Source organism: Sciurus carolinensis, chromosome 13 (assembly GCF_902686445.1).
Source record: "Sciurus carolinensis chromosome 13, mSciCar1.2, whole genome shotgun sequence".
Taxonomy (NCBI): Eukaryota; Metazoa; Chordata; class Mammalia; order Rodentia; family Sciuridae; genus Sciurus; species Sciurus carolinensis.
The window spans coordinates 12,581,685-12,597,741 of NC_062225.1; the positions used below are offsets into that span (position 1 = coordinate 12,581,685).

The 16,057-nt window shown below is 44.6% G+C and overlaps 1 protein-coding gene across 1 annotated transcript in view; it reads right to left on the minus strand.

Annotated features, from left to right (window-relative positions):
* Positions 1-16,057, minus strand: part of Slc9a4 (solute carrier family 9 member A4) — a 56,379-nt gene that overhangs the window by 39,070 nt on the left and 1,252 nt on the right. The window contains exon 2 of the mRNA XM_047523314.1: positions 9,833-10,296. Coding sequence (XP_047379270.1) covers positions 9,833-10,296 — 464 coding nt within the window. The remainder of the gene's footprint in view (positions 1-9,832; positions 10,297-16,057) is intronic.

Genomic DNA, 16,057 nt, shown 5'->3' on the forward strand with positions numbered 1-16,057 from the left:
CAAAGAGGTAATTAAGTTTAAAGTGAGACCACAAGAGTGGGGTTGTGATCCAGCACGAACAGTGTGCACGTAAGAGGAAGAGCCCTCCGAGAGGGCCAGGTGGAGGGAGGGCCAGTGAGGACACAGGGAAATGGTGGCCACCTGCAGCCAAGGAAGGAGCCCCACCAGAAGCCATCGCTGCTGGCACTTTGTTCTTGGACTTCCAGCCTCCATCACTCTGAGAAAATATGATAAGCCCCAGCCCTAGTCCATGGCATTTGTAATGGCAGCCCTGGGCAAGTAATACGGGGTCAGTCTTCCTTATTGCCTTATCTTTATAATGAATCCTCCCTGCTGTAAGTCAGTTCCTCACAAACCAGAACATAACTAATGACGGACCTCCATGCCTAGAAAAAGCACTGGAAGTTCAGAGTCACAGTGCAGCATAGTCAAAAAAGACCTTTACTACATCAGACACTGAAAAGATAGAAAAACTATCATAAAGAAACATACTCATGGACCTTCTGCGAGAAATTAAATAATGAAACTAATGTTTGAGCCTGTGAGGAGGCGCAATGGCAGATTCAACTCTCTCACGGGGCACTGTCTTAACCCCTCTGGCAGCTAAAGGAAGCCTACTAAGACCAGCAATTATCTGGCGAGACTTCACAATGACACAAAAGACAGCAGAGAGGAGGCTCTTCTACTCCAGCCCAAAGGAAGAACAAAGCTTGCTGCTCGGGAGAGGAGAGTTAAGTGTGCCCTTACCAACCCTCCCGGGTTTGGTGCCCCTGGACATTCATCGCTAATGGACCCAGAGAGCAAAGGCCAAGTTGGTGAACTGATGTCTGATAATGTGATGAGGAGGAAAAAAAAAAAAAAGAAAACCTGTGAGTGGCAGAATTTCACTGACCTCGGGCACAGCAAGCAAGTTCCTTTAATGAACTTCTTTTCACTTTAAAACCTGTGAAAACCCTTTGGAGCTTGAAGATGCTGGGGAGAAGGTTTGCCCTACTGCAGCTGTAAGTGCCACCTCCCTGCCAGTGACCCCCACGTATACATCTCCAGTTCATCTTTCTCCCAGGTTCTAGACTCCTATTTCTATAATTATCCAACAATTTCTTTCAGAGGCCTGTCGATACCTCAAACTAATTAGTCCAAAATCAAACCTAAGACAAAGCACCCCCCACAACAGCTGCTCCTCACCCCCATGCGGTTGAAGCAAGTGCCTGAGCTTAGTGTCCCTCCTCTATGCAAATCTTTCCCCTCCCCCATTCCCACATCAATTTGAAGCAAACATTCCTGTGACTGTCCTTTACCATCCATAGACCTATATGATACAAAAAGTCATTCAAAAACCAGTCTCAAAGCTACATTACTTCTGCTAACTGAAAGCAAACATCAGGTGTGACCAGAAGATTTAAGTTCGCTGAAGACAAGCTTGGTGATTTGCTTTTATTTTAGAAGGAGTTTGCTCTGACTTAGTGAAAAAATCAGTGTCTGACAGAAAGTAGTTGCTCAGTAATACTCTGGGATGGATGGATGGATGGATGGATGGATGGAGAGATGGAGGATTAAGGCTCAGGGACTCTCTGGCTCTACCAAGCATGACTAAATTTCAACATTAAAATATAGGAGTTGGAGTTGGGGACATAGCTCAGAGGTAGTACACTTGCCAGTCCCTCAAAAATAAATAAAATCAGTCAACACATAAGGTAGTTGGATTTTGTGGTCTCGGTTCTTTCCCAAGGTACCAGTCTATGTTTCAGTCCTGCGGTATGGATGGCTTAGTTGTCCAGAGTTTCATAGGCTGCAGGCTCTGTCCTCGTGTTGATGTTGAGAGGCGGTGGAATCTTTAAGAGGCAAGGCCCAGTGGAAGGCTCCACCCTCGGGCGGGATTCATGCTTTGGGAGCGGGAGGGTTTTTCTCACGCTCACTGGAAGTCCCTCAAAAGCAGGCCGTGACAAGGGGACCTGGCTCCTCCCCTAAATCTCTCATGCACACTTCTGTCCTTGCAGCGTCCCTCTCTGCTTCTTTGACACAGGTGACATAGTCAGGAGGCACTCACCAGATGGCATTGTGCCTTTTGAACTTTCAGTCCCCAAATCATGAGCCAAAATGAACCTCTTTTTTTTTTTTAAAGTACCCAGGCTCATGCATTTCATTATAACAACACAAAATGAACACAGACACCCACCAACAACCAGAGCTGGTCCTGGGTGGTCAGGAGTGAAATATGGATGACCGCGGCTTCTTACCCCACCCATCTCCTGGATCTCATGCTCCAGAGCAGACCCGTGCAACAGGTTCTCCTGGGTGCTGCCCATTTATGTAACCACTGAGGATGCCACAGGGGAACTGTTTGTCAACCAACGCCTCCCAAGCAGCCAACTCATGAGACTTTTCACATGACACTGAGCATAGTTTTTTCATCCTGCAACCCAACATACCCAACAAGACCTTGGGAATGCATGCATGCCTGTAGGTGGGGGGCATGGGTTGCAAACCACAGGACAAGGAAACTCTCCAGGCTGGGTTTAGAACACTATGCTTTCCTCCCAAGTCAGGGTTTTCCATGAATGTATTATGTAACCTCCTAGGAAATCTCTGTGGCTGGGGAAGTTTCTAGAAAGATACAGAAGTACAGACAGGTGCATGGTCAGAAGTGGAAAAGAGCTCATCAGGAAAGAAAGTCAAACACTCTTAGCTTGTGGCTGCTCAAAGGCCTGGGACAAAGCGTGTTTGTCGTGCATCCCTGGCTTTAGCACGGTTGCTGAGAAGTGCGTGGTTGTTAGGAGCATGGACAGGACAGTTCCCTTGTGCTCTTCGGCTTCTGTCCTGGTTATTCCCCGAAGGGTGACAGAGCATTGCTTTTCTCCCCAAGTGTTGCTTTTCCAAATCCATTTGCACAGCTGCTTAAGTCCACCTCCTGCCACAGAAAAGACACTGTGACGACCAGAGAGGTTCTGTTCTTTTTTCTTGTACTTGTGAACTGAAGTGAGTTCTAATCACCCCTAAGTGGGTTAAAACCCATCTTGTACAATCCCCACCCCCCCACTCTTCTCTTTCTTCTGGCAGAAGAAAATGAACGGAATGAGGGTTTACGAATCGGATTTAAGGCCCCTCTCCAGCCCTGCTCCGCACGCCTCTGAGGGGTTAACCCTCCCCTGGGAACGGGTCCTTCAGGTTGTGGGTTAAGTCTGTCCTTCAGACCCCAGACATGCAGATGGAAAAGGCGTCACCGCAACACAGCAGGACAAGAGTCAGATGTGCCTCCTCTCTGTGGGTGCTCCCCAAACATTCCTGCATTTGCTGGGACCTACACTGGCTACCCCTCACTACTCCCACCTCCTTCTGCACTGTAGAGAGTCGGCTGCTCCCCTGCCTGACGCGGGTGACTGGGAGCTGCCACTCCCTGTCACTACCCAGCAGCGTGAGCGTGAGTGAAGACTGGACCGCAGAGCAGAGCCTACGGAGAGCCAAATCAGAATTGGAGGTAGGGTTTCTACTGAACACAGACTGCTATCACACTCTGGAAAAGTCAAACATCCAAATATGGTAAACTGGGGACTCTTGCAAAGTTACGCTCACCTCCCACCTCCTACCCTTATCCTTTGGAATCTGAATGAAAGAAAAGAAAGAAATGGAAGGAAGACAAGGGGCAGTTGCCTACTCTCCCTCTGGGCTCCGTCGGAGTTTGCACACAGCCCTGCAGGGAAGTTTCAACCTACAAAGTCCAGACAGACAGACAAGACCCTATGACTTCGTTTAGCGGGTGGAGCGCTGAGCAGCTCAGAAGTCGTCGGGTAGGTGGACTTCACATCACACCGCACACAGTGTGCGCCCTCTGTGCCGTGGGCTATTTTAAATGCTTTATGTGTGTGGATTCACTTTAATCTCCATACAATCCTATCTCTAGTTTACAGAAAGGAAACAGAGACTCAGAGAGGCTAAGTGACTGTCCTAAAGTAACACAGCTTGCAGCACAGGCAGGACCCAAAGCGAGGCACACAGCCTCCTGCCCATACACTTTGCTGTTTTCCTGCCTTCTGTTTGGGAGGTAATGGAGTTAGTAATTCTTTTGAGACAGAAAATATAAACCAGAAAATTTGCCCTTGAATGAAGGCTTTGTATCATCCTCATGAGTGTGACAGATGCAATTCTCCTTGGCTCTCTCTGTGCCCAGGACCGCACAGGGGCAGGATGGCTGCATCAGGGTGTGGGAAGAGGGACAGGATGCAGGGATTCCTCACTGTCCCTGCAACTGCTCCAGTGTCCTTCCACCCCTGGAGTGTGGGCTTGGGAGATGATGCTGAAACTTGGCGGTGGCCGTTGGCCTGAGGGAAATACTTCCGTTTGCTCACCGCTTCCCAGACAGACCCAAATTCAGAAGAAGCATCAGAGGAGGTGGGTGCAGCCCCTGGAGTCTGGCGGCCAAGGCAGAGCTGCAGACTGGCCCCAGGGCGAGCAGCACCCCTGGGTAGCCTCTCCCCAACCCCATCACCACCTCCCTCAACCAACTCTCGGCTCCTTCTGCAATGTTCCTTCCTGCAGGATGGCCACTGATTGGCTTCCTCAGTTCTAGATTCTGGGTCCTAGGATGCAGATACTGGGAGGAAAGAGCCAAAAGAGAAATCAAGACTGCCCCCAGGCAGCCCGCTAGGAAAGGCTGATGTGCAGGTAAGAAAAGAAAGGGGGAAGGAATTGTAGCGTGAAGGGGAGGGGGGCTGAAGAGCTAATGCTCACAACAGGAATGCATCGTAAATACAGGGCCCAACTGCAAATGAAGTGAGAAGCTGATCGCTTTTGCTCCAGCTACTGACAGGCTCAGCAGAAGGGAACTGCTGGCTGGCAAAGCAGGAAGAGGTTGTATTTTCACTTCACATTTGGATATTAGGATGCAGCCACACTGAATGCTGCTCAATTAGGAGATGAATACCTCCTATGGCAGTCTGTGTCTTCCCAACAAAGATAACAATAGAAACTCAAGGACTTGGAGATCCTGTAACTCAGCTGACAACTCCAAACCCTAACTCTAACTAACCACATCTCTAACGTAGCCCTAACCAAGAAAACCAAGTATGGAAACATGAACCTAAAACTCAGGTCCCGGGAGGCGGGGGGCAAGACCCGTGATGACTACCTAATACCCTTTCACAAAACGGTAACAAGAATTCATGCTTCATTCAGTTGTCATGAGGCTTGAATAAAGAAAACCCCATAAATCAGTGACAGGCCCAGGACTAGCCTGCAGACAGGCTGGCCCAATTCCCTCTACCTCAGTGCTCCTAGAGGAGAGAATGGAATATAGAGGCAGCGAGCTACCCCAGAGGGCTGGGGCTGCAGCTCAGTGGTAGAGCACTTGCCTCAGCACCACATAAAAAACAAATAAATAAAATAAAGGTCAAATTCTGAAAAAAAAAAATTAAAAAGATGTCATACAGAGACATCTCTAGAGGAAGGAGTGAAAAACAGAGGGAAAATAAAGTGGGAGGGGAGAGAGGGGTGTCCAGGAAAGAACAGAGATGCTCCACAGCCAGGCCGCCTGGGCCCCAGGCTCAGCCTTCCCCATCTGGGCCTCTCAGGTGAGGTGGAGGGGGTGGTGTGATAGAAGCCTGCGGAACCACCTTATGGTTCCAGAAGAACCAGGGAGGGATGTACACACAGGAACCATCTGCCCTGCAATCAACGAGGGGCTGCCATGCTTGGAATCAGCTGCCTAGTTACAGTGAACCAGGACCCAGAGAGTGTCCATGAGCCGGTGCCATATCAGAGTAACAGCCAGGGGTGAGGATATAGCTCAGTTGGTAAAGTGCTTGCCTCACAAGCACAAGGCCCTGAGTTCAATCCCCAGCACCACAAAAAAACAAAAACAGAATAATAGGCAGCATTCACTGAGTGCCCACTCCAGACTGGACACCCTCTGTACCAAAAGCTAAATATGAATTTCCAGGGACTCTACAAACCAGAGAGTATCATCGTCCCGATTTTACCTCAAAAGCAGGCACAGGAGGATCCGAATCTTGCCTAGAGCCACACGTTGGAATGCCACTTCTGTTTTGTAGTGGAGGACAGGCTTCCCTAACTGGACTTGGGTCCAGTCTTCACGTTGGTCATGCACAGGTTCTCTCTCGCCCCTCCCAGCTCCGTGAGTGGAGAATTCAAGAGGTAAGAAGAACAGGATGGGAGCTGGTGAGTTGGCAGAGCTGGGCATCCAGGTCTGCTCTGCCACTAGCCGAGCACTGTGTCCTGGTTCACTGTACTTCAACTTCCTTTGCCTTATTTTCTTCATCTTTAAAATGAGAGTATTTACTCACGCTTCACAATATAATCGAAAAATTTAATATCAAATGCTAAAATGAACCACTTAGTGCCTGCGGATAGTATCACGTCTGTTTTCCTGCTAGGATTTTGGCTATGAGGTTCAACTGGAGACGTGAGTGTTACTTATATTTTAGCAATCTTAAAAACATCCTTTGTTTTTTAAAAAAATATTTATGTATTTATTCATCATAGAACTGGGGATTAAAGCCAGGGCCCTGGGCACGTTAGTCATGCACTCTGCCACTGAGCTACATCCCCAGTCCTGAAACATCCTACATTTAAAAAATGAGAATTGTAAATATTCAAATTGTACAACATGATGCTTTAATATACATAATCTAATGAAATAATTTTTATAGTCTAGCTAATTCAGGTATCTACCTCCACATCATGACACTCTTTCTGCCCTCCCTTCTCCTTCCTTCCCTCTCTCCGCCCCTCCCTCTCTTCCTCCCTTTTATGGAAGTAGTCAAATCACCTGAAATCTGCTTTCTTTGCAAATTCCCACTATAGGACGTAGTATTGGCCATCATTTTAAAGTTATGCGGGTTTTGTCTCTATTCCCTTTTCCTATCATTGAGGGTGTGTCCTGATGAATTAGAATCAGAAGCTGGAATTTCAGCAAGAGGAAGGACAGTGGAAAAAGACTCATTGATGCTTGACCTACGCTGAAGGCAGTCCTTGGGGGATAATGATCTGTAGAGCTGTCATACGTAAGCCACAGCCACTGGCCACCTTCGGATGACTCAGACTTCCTGCTGAAAGAGCAAGGTACTGATTGCTGCCCTTGGGCAGGCTCCCTGCTCAATGAAAGGGTGAGTTCAAGGCCCTTAGCTCAAAATACCATTGGACAGCAGAAAGTACCAGTTGTTTCAAGCTGCTTTCTAAATCTGGCCCTGGGGCCTCTCTGGTTTCACTTAGAGACCCAGCAGCGCCCAGCACACACTTAATACCCACTGTGCTATGGCTGCCCACAGAGTGACATGTGGGTAACCTCACCGGAGCCAACGCTACAGCAGCATCAGCCAGCAAAGGTCACAGCAGTACCCTCTGCAGATACTCGGGTCCCTCCAAAACCCCCCTTTTATTTTGAAAAGCTCATTCTGTAGAAGTGTCTGGGCCAGAGCAATTAAACTTTGAGAAAGACAAACAAGCGTTGCTGGCAATGAATTGACAACCTGAACCCACACTGTGGATGTGAAACTCAGAGAAACTCAGGGTCAGGTCTGATTCTCTAGCTCCAGGGCAGCAGACTCAGTGCTCGCCTGGGTGATTGATGAAGACAACACCTTGGCAGAGATTTCTGCAGATCGTAGGATTGTGCTCCTGATGGAGAAACTGGATTCTGTGAAAATCAAAGAGCGGCAGTCAAAACACTGCCTCTGAAGCCCAAGCTGATAAAGACTTTCTGGAAATTCTTGGCAGCTGTGGTGTAAGGCATAAAATTAAGTTCAATGTCACGTGCTACCTTGATATTTGGCAAAATCGGGAAGCCCTCAACAGGCCCAACTGCAAGCGATCTCCCTCCTCCCGACGCACACAGCCCTGTGGATAATGTCCCTTAATGAAACAGGTTCTTTACGAAGGGGACCAGGCACAGTTCCTACTCATCCCCAACTAGTAGGATTCAGTTCCCCGGCAGTCAGAAAAACCATCCAAATAACCCACTCATCTGTGAGAACCAGGCTCACCCCATCCTCCTGCCTGCCTCCCTCAGCCCCTGCTGGTTGCTTCTGGCCATATGAAGCCCTGTGGGGTCCTGAACGGTGTGTGGCATCCCCCTCCTCTGGGCTGTGAGCATGTGTGATCCCCAAACCACCATCAATCTCAACTGCCCAGTGTCAGGTGTCATGCATTTGGCCATCTAAATAATCCTAGGGTGAGACTCTCTCATTTACCAATGAGGTGAGTGGGAGGTGATTAAAACAGCCACATATTTCAAACTTCCGCATGTATATGCTGCTCAACCTGGGAAGGTCACTTCTAAGAATATTCATCCTATAAACATTCTCACCGAAGCAAAAAGAGACAGGCAGAAACAAGAATATTCACTGGCACATTGTTCAGAAGAGTGAAAAATCGGAAATAACCTAACTAACCACTCACTGAGGAAATTAAATTGTAGTAAACTTAATCTACGAAATCCTTGCCAACAACTGAAAAGACAGGGAAGGAATTTCAAGACTTTTCTATCTCGGCAATACATCTAACATAATCCACCCAGTCTTTGTTAAAATCTACATCCCCAGCTACCTGCACACACGTATACATGGGACAAAGGCTGGCAGGGAAAGTACAAGATGGAAGAAAGTGGTGGCTTTTTGCACAGAGAGAGAGGAGAGGGCAAAAGGAGGCTTTGGTGTTTAATGCTACCGAGTTTTTAGTTGGAGTTATTTGTTTTGTGATTGTTTGTTTGTTTGTTTGTTTTTGCAGTTTTTTGAGACAAGGTCTTGCTAATCATCCTAAAGCTAGGACCACAGGGGTGAGCTACTCTACCCAGCTATGTTGCACAGTTTTGTACAGTTTGACCCTTTTTTTTTTTTTTTTAAATCTGGATTATTGACTCATTTCTTTGCTGCATAGACTATATCTTTGTTACTGTTACTATAAACCAAAGTCAAAAGCTTAAGCTATTCAATGATATATTTGTACATATATGGGCATGTATATGTCATTGTACACTGGTTTGGTTTTCCAAAAGCAATTAGAGAGTACACATTAAATTCTTGCAATGTTCATAATTTTTGATCCAATAATAGAACGTCTAGGCAGTTTGACTCTTATGATAAAATTAATTCTAGTTTTACTTATGTGCTGGGATACAGACTTAAAAATAATAAAAGCATCTAAAAGTATACATAAAAGTCTTGTAGAACAGCAACTGGTAGAGGCTGCAGCAATTATGAAACCGAACATTGAGAATTGTCTACTGTGGAATATTCCAGCTCCTAGGCCCACAGACATCTCCTGAGCCTTGGTGCTAATGTTGATCTAGAGGCTTCCTAAGCAGAAACCTCTCATTCACATTTTCCATGAATCATGCCAACACATTTTCCTAACTCTTCTCATTTCTCTCCTGCCCTTATCTTTTATTTAACTTAATCTAATGCAGTATGTGCTTTTTTTTTTTTTTTTTTTTTAAAGAAAAGCATGTAAAGGGAAGGAATGGAAGTGAGACCTGGTAAATGAAAAAAGAAAGAAAGAAAAATACAGGCTACTGTTTTTACCAGTGTGAACACCCAGTATGGTCAATTTAAAAGATTTCTGATTACTAAGTGAATAGAACAAACAAACTAAAACACCTCAATTTAACTAAATAAGTCCATCAGCTCTGTTTTCTCTCTTTCGAGAAACTAGTCAGATCCTGTGTGAGAAAGCAGTGCAAGTGAGCAGTGAGGTACTTGGTGCTGGTCCTAAGAAGGTCACCAGGTTGGGGGTGTGGCTCAGTGAACTGGAGCCCAGACAGACCCAGTCCCCCCGTCCCAGCCCCACCCAGTCCGCTCCCCGGACCCGGTCCCCATGGTCTCACCACGCTAATGCCATCATTGAGAAGGGCCTCTCCGAAGATGATCATGTAGAGCTGCTCGTTCACCCGCGCCTCCTCGAACACGGCCAGCACCGCCACGGGGTCCACGGCGGAGATGAGGCTGCCGAACAGCAGGTTCTCCAGCAGGCTGATGTCACCAAGGCCAAAGGCCCTGACTTGGCAGACCAGGTAGAGCGACAGGCCGATGCCGAAGGCGTTGACCAGGGCACCCAGGCCTGCCCACCACAGGATGGAGCCGATGTTCTCAAAGAAGGGCCGTGTGGGCATGAAGTAACCGCTCTCCAGCACGATGGGCGGGAGGAGATACAGGAAGTAGATGCTGGAGTCCATGACCGGGGGCGACTTGTGGTCGGTGCCGAAGATGATGCTGCCCACCAGAGCGCCCACGGTGATGAGAAGGCAGCTTTCGGGCATGAGGCCCGGCAGTCGGTGGTAAAGGTGGAAGCCTGTGGAAGCCAGAGAGGTGCGTTTGGACCTTGCTAATGGAATGGGGCTCTTCTAGAGTCCAGCGGAGAGGACCTTAGGCAAGCTGGTGACCTCTTTGGGCCTCAGTTTCCCGTCTGTGGCAGGAACTGGAAGTGTTGCAGGAGCTGTAACTTTTTGTTTTCTTGTGGTGCTGGCAATCTAACCCAGGGCCTTGCACCTGCTAGGCAAGCACTCTACCACTGAGCCATACTCCTAGCTCAGGAGGGCTGGAACCAAGTGTGACTGCAAGATGGTGCAGCCATGGTGGAAAGGGGTGTGGAGATTCCTCAGAACACTTGCAGTGGACCCACCATTTGACCCAGCTCTCCCACCACTCGGGGTACACCCAAAGGACTTAAAATCAGCACGCTACGGTGACACACCACATCAATGTTTATAGCAGCTCAACTCGCAATACCTAAACTATGGAACCAACCTAGGTGCCCTTCAACAGATGAATGGATAAAGAAAATGTGGTACATATACACAATGGAATGTTACTCAGCTTTAAAGAAGAATGAAATCCTGGCATTTGCTGGTGAATGGATGGAGTTGGAGAATATCATGCTAAGTGAAATAAGCCAAAACCAAAAAACCAAAGACTGAATGTTTCCTCTGATATGTGGAGGCTAATTCACAATAAGGGCGGGTGGAATAGGGAAGAATAGAATTACTTTAGATTAGCAGAGGGGAGTGAGAGGAGGGGAAGGGGTAGGGGGTAGGGATGAGAGTAGAATGAGACAGACATTATTCCCTTTGGTACATGTATGACTGCATGACTGATGTGATCCTGCAATACATACAATCAGAAAAATGAGAAATTACACTCCATTTATGTATGATCTATCAAAATGTATAAATGCATTCTAGTGGCATGCACCACTAATTAGAACAAATACGAAATTTAAAAAATTAAAAAATAAAGATCCTAACCTTAAAGATTTTTACAAAAGGTGTATTTATGGTGCCCAGCTCAACACACGTTACAGAATTATTCTCCACTCCTGTGCCCTCTCCCTTCCTCCTCTCTGTGTTTCCATTTTATGGGGCTCTGAGAGGACACACTGAATGAAAAGAAGTGGTTAAAACTTCTGCACTCAGCAAAATCTGGCTTCACGGCTCATGCAGAATCAAACATGCTCACCTGGACTACTTTCAGCTTGTCCCAATCTTACCTCATTCCCCTCTTCACTAAACCAATATGCAAAAATTAAAAGTCTCTTATTTTGTCTCCTCTTGTTTACTCAATGACATTGCTACCTGGTCAGTCCTGGAAGAGGGAAATCAGGTCATGTTCTCATGAACCGCTTTCAATCACCTTTGTCCCTTTGTGCCACCAGTCCCGAATTCCTCCCAGTCCCTCTGAAGTCCGTCCTCTCCTCTCTATTTCTATAGCCAATGCCTTCATTTAGGTTTCCTAATTCCTCGTCTTAATTATTGCCTTTTCCTCCTCACCTCCTGCTGTACTTTTCATCCTGAATGTCCCCCAGTGTCCTGAGTGTTAAAGGTTGGTCCCCAGGGAGGTGATATTGTGAGATGCTAGAACCCTTAACAGGTAGGGCCTAGTGGGGGACACTTCAGGTCAATGGGAACATGCTCTCAAAGGGGATGGAGAGACCCCTGCCCCTTCCTCCTCTCTCTTTTGCTTCCCAGTAATAAGGTGAACAACTTTGCACTGCTATACACTTTCACCCACGATGTGCTGTTTCACTTCAAGTCCAAAAGCAAAGGGGCCAATCCATCAGGGACTAGAACCTCCAAAACTGTGAGGCAAAATAAACCTTTCCTCTTTATAAGTTAATTATCTTAGGTATTTTGTCATAGTGATGGAAAGGTGACAAATACAGCTCCATTCTCAACCTCACTCCCCCAGGTCACTCCACACTCTCCAGTCAAATGAGTTTTTTACACCACATGTACCTGATTATCTCATTTCTCACCTAAAGCTCAGAAGACGCACAAAGCATATCATGAATTTTAAACCAGCCTTATTGGTTGAGCATCCCTCTGCAAAGACTGATCTATTAAGTACTGTAAAGTAGAAAACTAAAGCTGTAATAATCTACAACACAACTCCCACTGTTGATGAAGTTTTAGAAATAAGACCCAGGTGAGAAGATAGTAATATGATGCATTACTGGGTGGGATGGCACACACCTGTAATGCCAGCAACTGGGAAGCTGAGGCAGGAGGATCCCAAGTTCAAGCCAGTCTCAACAATTTAGTGAGAGCCCCTGCAACTTAGCAAGACACTGTCTCAAAGTGAAAAGGACAGGGGATGTAAGTCAGTGGTAAAGCACCTTTGGGTTAAATCTCAGTACAGAAAAAAAAAAAAAAAAGATGATGTAATAAGATGAATAAATATACAATTAACTGCATTTTCAATGCACCAACATATATAGTAAAAGATCAGAGCTCAGTGGGTTATCATGGGGATCTCTCCAAGTCTTTCTCCACATAGCCTGGCCTACCTTTGAATATTTCAGCCAAAAACAAACCCTTTCCAATCTGCAGGTCCTCTTTTCTGTCTTCTTATTCTATTATGGCTGCTTGAATTATCCTTTTCTTGGCCTGTTTGGGTCCTGCTCAGACTTTGAGGCTTAGCTTCCTCCTGAAGAAATAATATATCTTTCTCTGAATTATCAAAAGAAAAAATAATCTGTGCTATACCTGTCTGATAACAATGGTCCCTTTCTACAATTTTTTTTTTGGGGGGGCAGGACTTATGTGCCTTAGTGACCTACACTTTCCTCAGACTCAGGCAGAATGATTTACATGTCCAATGCTTGAGACTAAAATGGACACAAATAATAAAGTCCTGCTTGAAAATCAAAGATGAATCTATAATCTCATCCTTAGGAATGTTCAGGAAGATTCTTTGGGGATGTTTCCAGAAGTTATAGTAAAATAAAAGACAAAGTCTGATGTGACTTTTTGTTATCTTTGTTCTGGAATATCTTTACTTTACAAATGTACACTCAGTTATTTTAAAAAGAATTGGTGAGAGTTTTATGTTTTTCTGCTGTAGTGACTACCAATCAGTTGTAGATTAACCTGTCCTCCTCCTTAAATCAAAAAAGTCCTTGAACCTTTATCAGGAATGTAATGCAAATAACCATAAATGTTGTCGAGGATGTGGGGAAAAAGGTTCACTCATACATTGCTGATGGAACTGCAAATTGTTGCAGCCACTCTGGAAAGCAGTATAGAGATTCCTCAAAAACCAAAGAATGGAACCACCATTTGACCCAGCTATCCCACTGGGTATCAGTTTATACCCAAAAGACTTAAAATCAGCATACTACCATGATGCAGTCACATCAATGTTTATAAAAGCAGCTCGATTCACAATAGCTAAGCTATGGAACCAACCTAGGTGCCCTTCAACAGATGAATGGATAAAGAAAATGTGATGTGTGTATATATATATATATATATATATATATACATATATATATAAAATATATATCTCATATATATATCATATATATCATATATATATGATGGAATATTATTTACCCATTAAGAAGAATGAACTTTATGACATTTGTCAGTAAATGGATAGATCTGGAGACTATCATGCTAAGTGAAATAAGCCAATCCTAAAAAAAATCAAAGGTCAAACTTTTTCTCTGATATGTGGAAGCTAACCCACAATAATAGGGGTGGGGTAGGGAAAGAATAGAAGTTCAATAGATTCAAAAAAGAGGAATGGAGGGAAGGGAAGGGGGATAGGAAAAGGAAAGACAGAGGAATGAAAATCGGACTTAACTTCCCTATGTACATATGTGAATGCACCACAGTGAATTTTATCATCATGTACATACACAAGACTGGAGTTCTAATTAGAATAAGATATATCCCATGCTTGTATAATTATATAGAAATGAATTCTACTGTCATGTATAACTAAAAAGAACCATTAAAAAAAGAAATTAAATGAGGAAGTAAGAATGATAATTTGGAGGCAAAGGAAGCAAGATTACTTGGTAGTCTCTGGCTAAAATAGGCATGAGGGCTAAGTGAACCCGCATGTTAATGAGTATCCTTTTCTAGGTTGAGTCAACCACTTATTTAATAATATTTTCACATATGGAAATATAACTATTATAAAATATTTAAAAGACCTAAAACTACTTATTTAATAGTATTTTTCACATATGGAAATATAACTACTACAAAGTATTTTAAATATAAAAAATGTAATCTTCTTAGAGACAAATTTTAAGGTATTTCTTTCAAGTTTTGAACTGCATGAATATGTGTGTGTGTAAATCATATGTATAGTATAAAATTGGAATGGTATTTTCATTATAATGTCACTTCTCACATATGTCACTAAAAATAATACATGGACTTTTCCATATTAAATGGTCTTTGAAAAAACAACAAAGGCCCTTGAGGTCAGAAGCCATGGTCATTTCCATGTATTGCATGTATTCAGGTTTTATACTATAACCTTAAAAACTCACAAGCATTCCTTAAATGTTTTCTAAATTGTCATTCTTATTACTACCATTGCTATTATTTTGCCTCTGGTAAGTGAAGCATCAAATGTAAAACTTCCAACCCAGAACGTGGCGCATGGTAAGCATTCGATAAACATGCCTTTTCTTCTCACCCCCATATCCATGTGGAACACAGAAATTATTTAGATTCTTGAAGACTAGTAAACATGAAATCAAACTTGAAATAGCATGTGCCAACTGACAACCTACTTAAGCAATTTTCTCCTTCCACACTATGTTAACATGAAAGTCAAGTACATTTGAATCAACTGTTCCAGAGACAATCGTGTCAGAGTTCTCTTTGATTTTAGCCATAGTGGGTCTGAGCCACACCTTGAAAGGACAAGCTATGCTTTATGTTAACCTGAAACCAAACCAAAACAAACCCTTTCTGCACTAAGTTATCTTCTGACAAAGTGACCAACTAGTCAGTGACAGAGCTAGTCTCCTGATTCCCAGACCAAGGTCAACCATGACTGAGGGGAGGAGACTGGAGTGGGGGAGGGGCCGTGGAGACCAAGAATCTCCAGCCTGTTGCTGGAGGGAACACTCAAGTATCACGACCACCCTGAACATTTTCATTGTAAATGTGGTTTTCTTAAAGGTGTTAGACTCTTTGCTCTGAACTGAGGACATTATCCATTTGGAAAGCCATTTTTACCTCACGTCTCTAAAATAACCTGAGATCCTTTGTGCAACTTAATCACTTAATGAATTGCAAGGGAGCTCTTCAAACTAGCCATTCCCATCCGATCTTCACACTCTACTAGTTCAAAACGAGTATTGGTTATCAAGAAGCTCCTAATGGGTACAGCTGTGTCCCCAAGCCAGAAGGAGGGAGCTAGATGGATAGACAGAAGTCCACCAAAATTCACTGCAGACCATGTGTGTGGCTGGACCCACGTTTCAAGTCCATTTTAGAGACAAATGTGTGTGTGTATATATATATATATGCAGCAAAATATTCCAGAGATTCTACCTCAATCAGACAATCTACCTTCTCAAATAATATAAAGTTTAGAGCTGAGACAAAGGAGAGATTATGCTTAGGAGTTGAGATGGTCATATTGATTTTCCACTTTGGAATAAGCTAAGGTTTTAGGGAGATGGGGAAGTGCAATTAGGGATTAAATAGTCACAGAGTGTAAGCACCACTTGGTTTTCAGCACACACACACACACACACACACACACACACAATCTTGGTGGGCATTTAATCCTGTCACTTTAAAAAT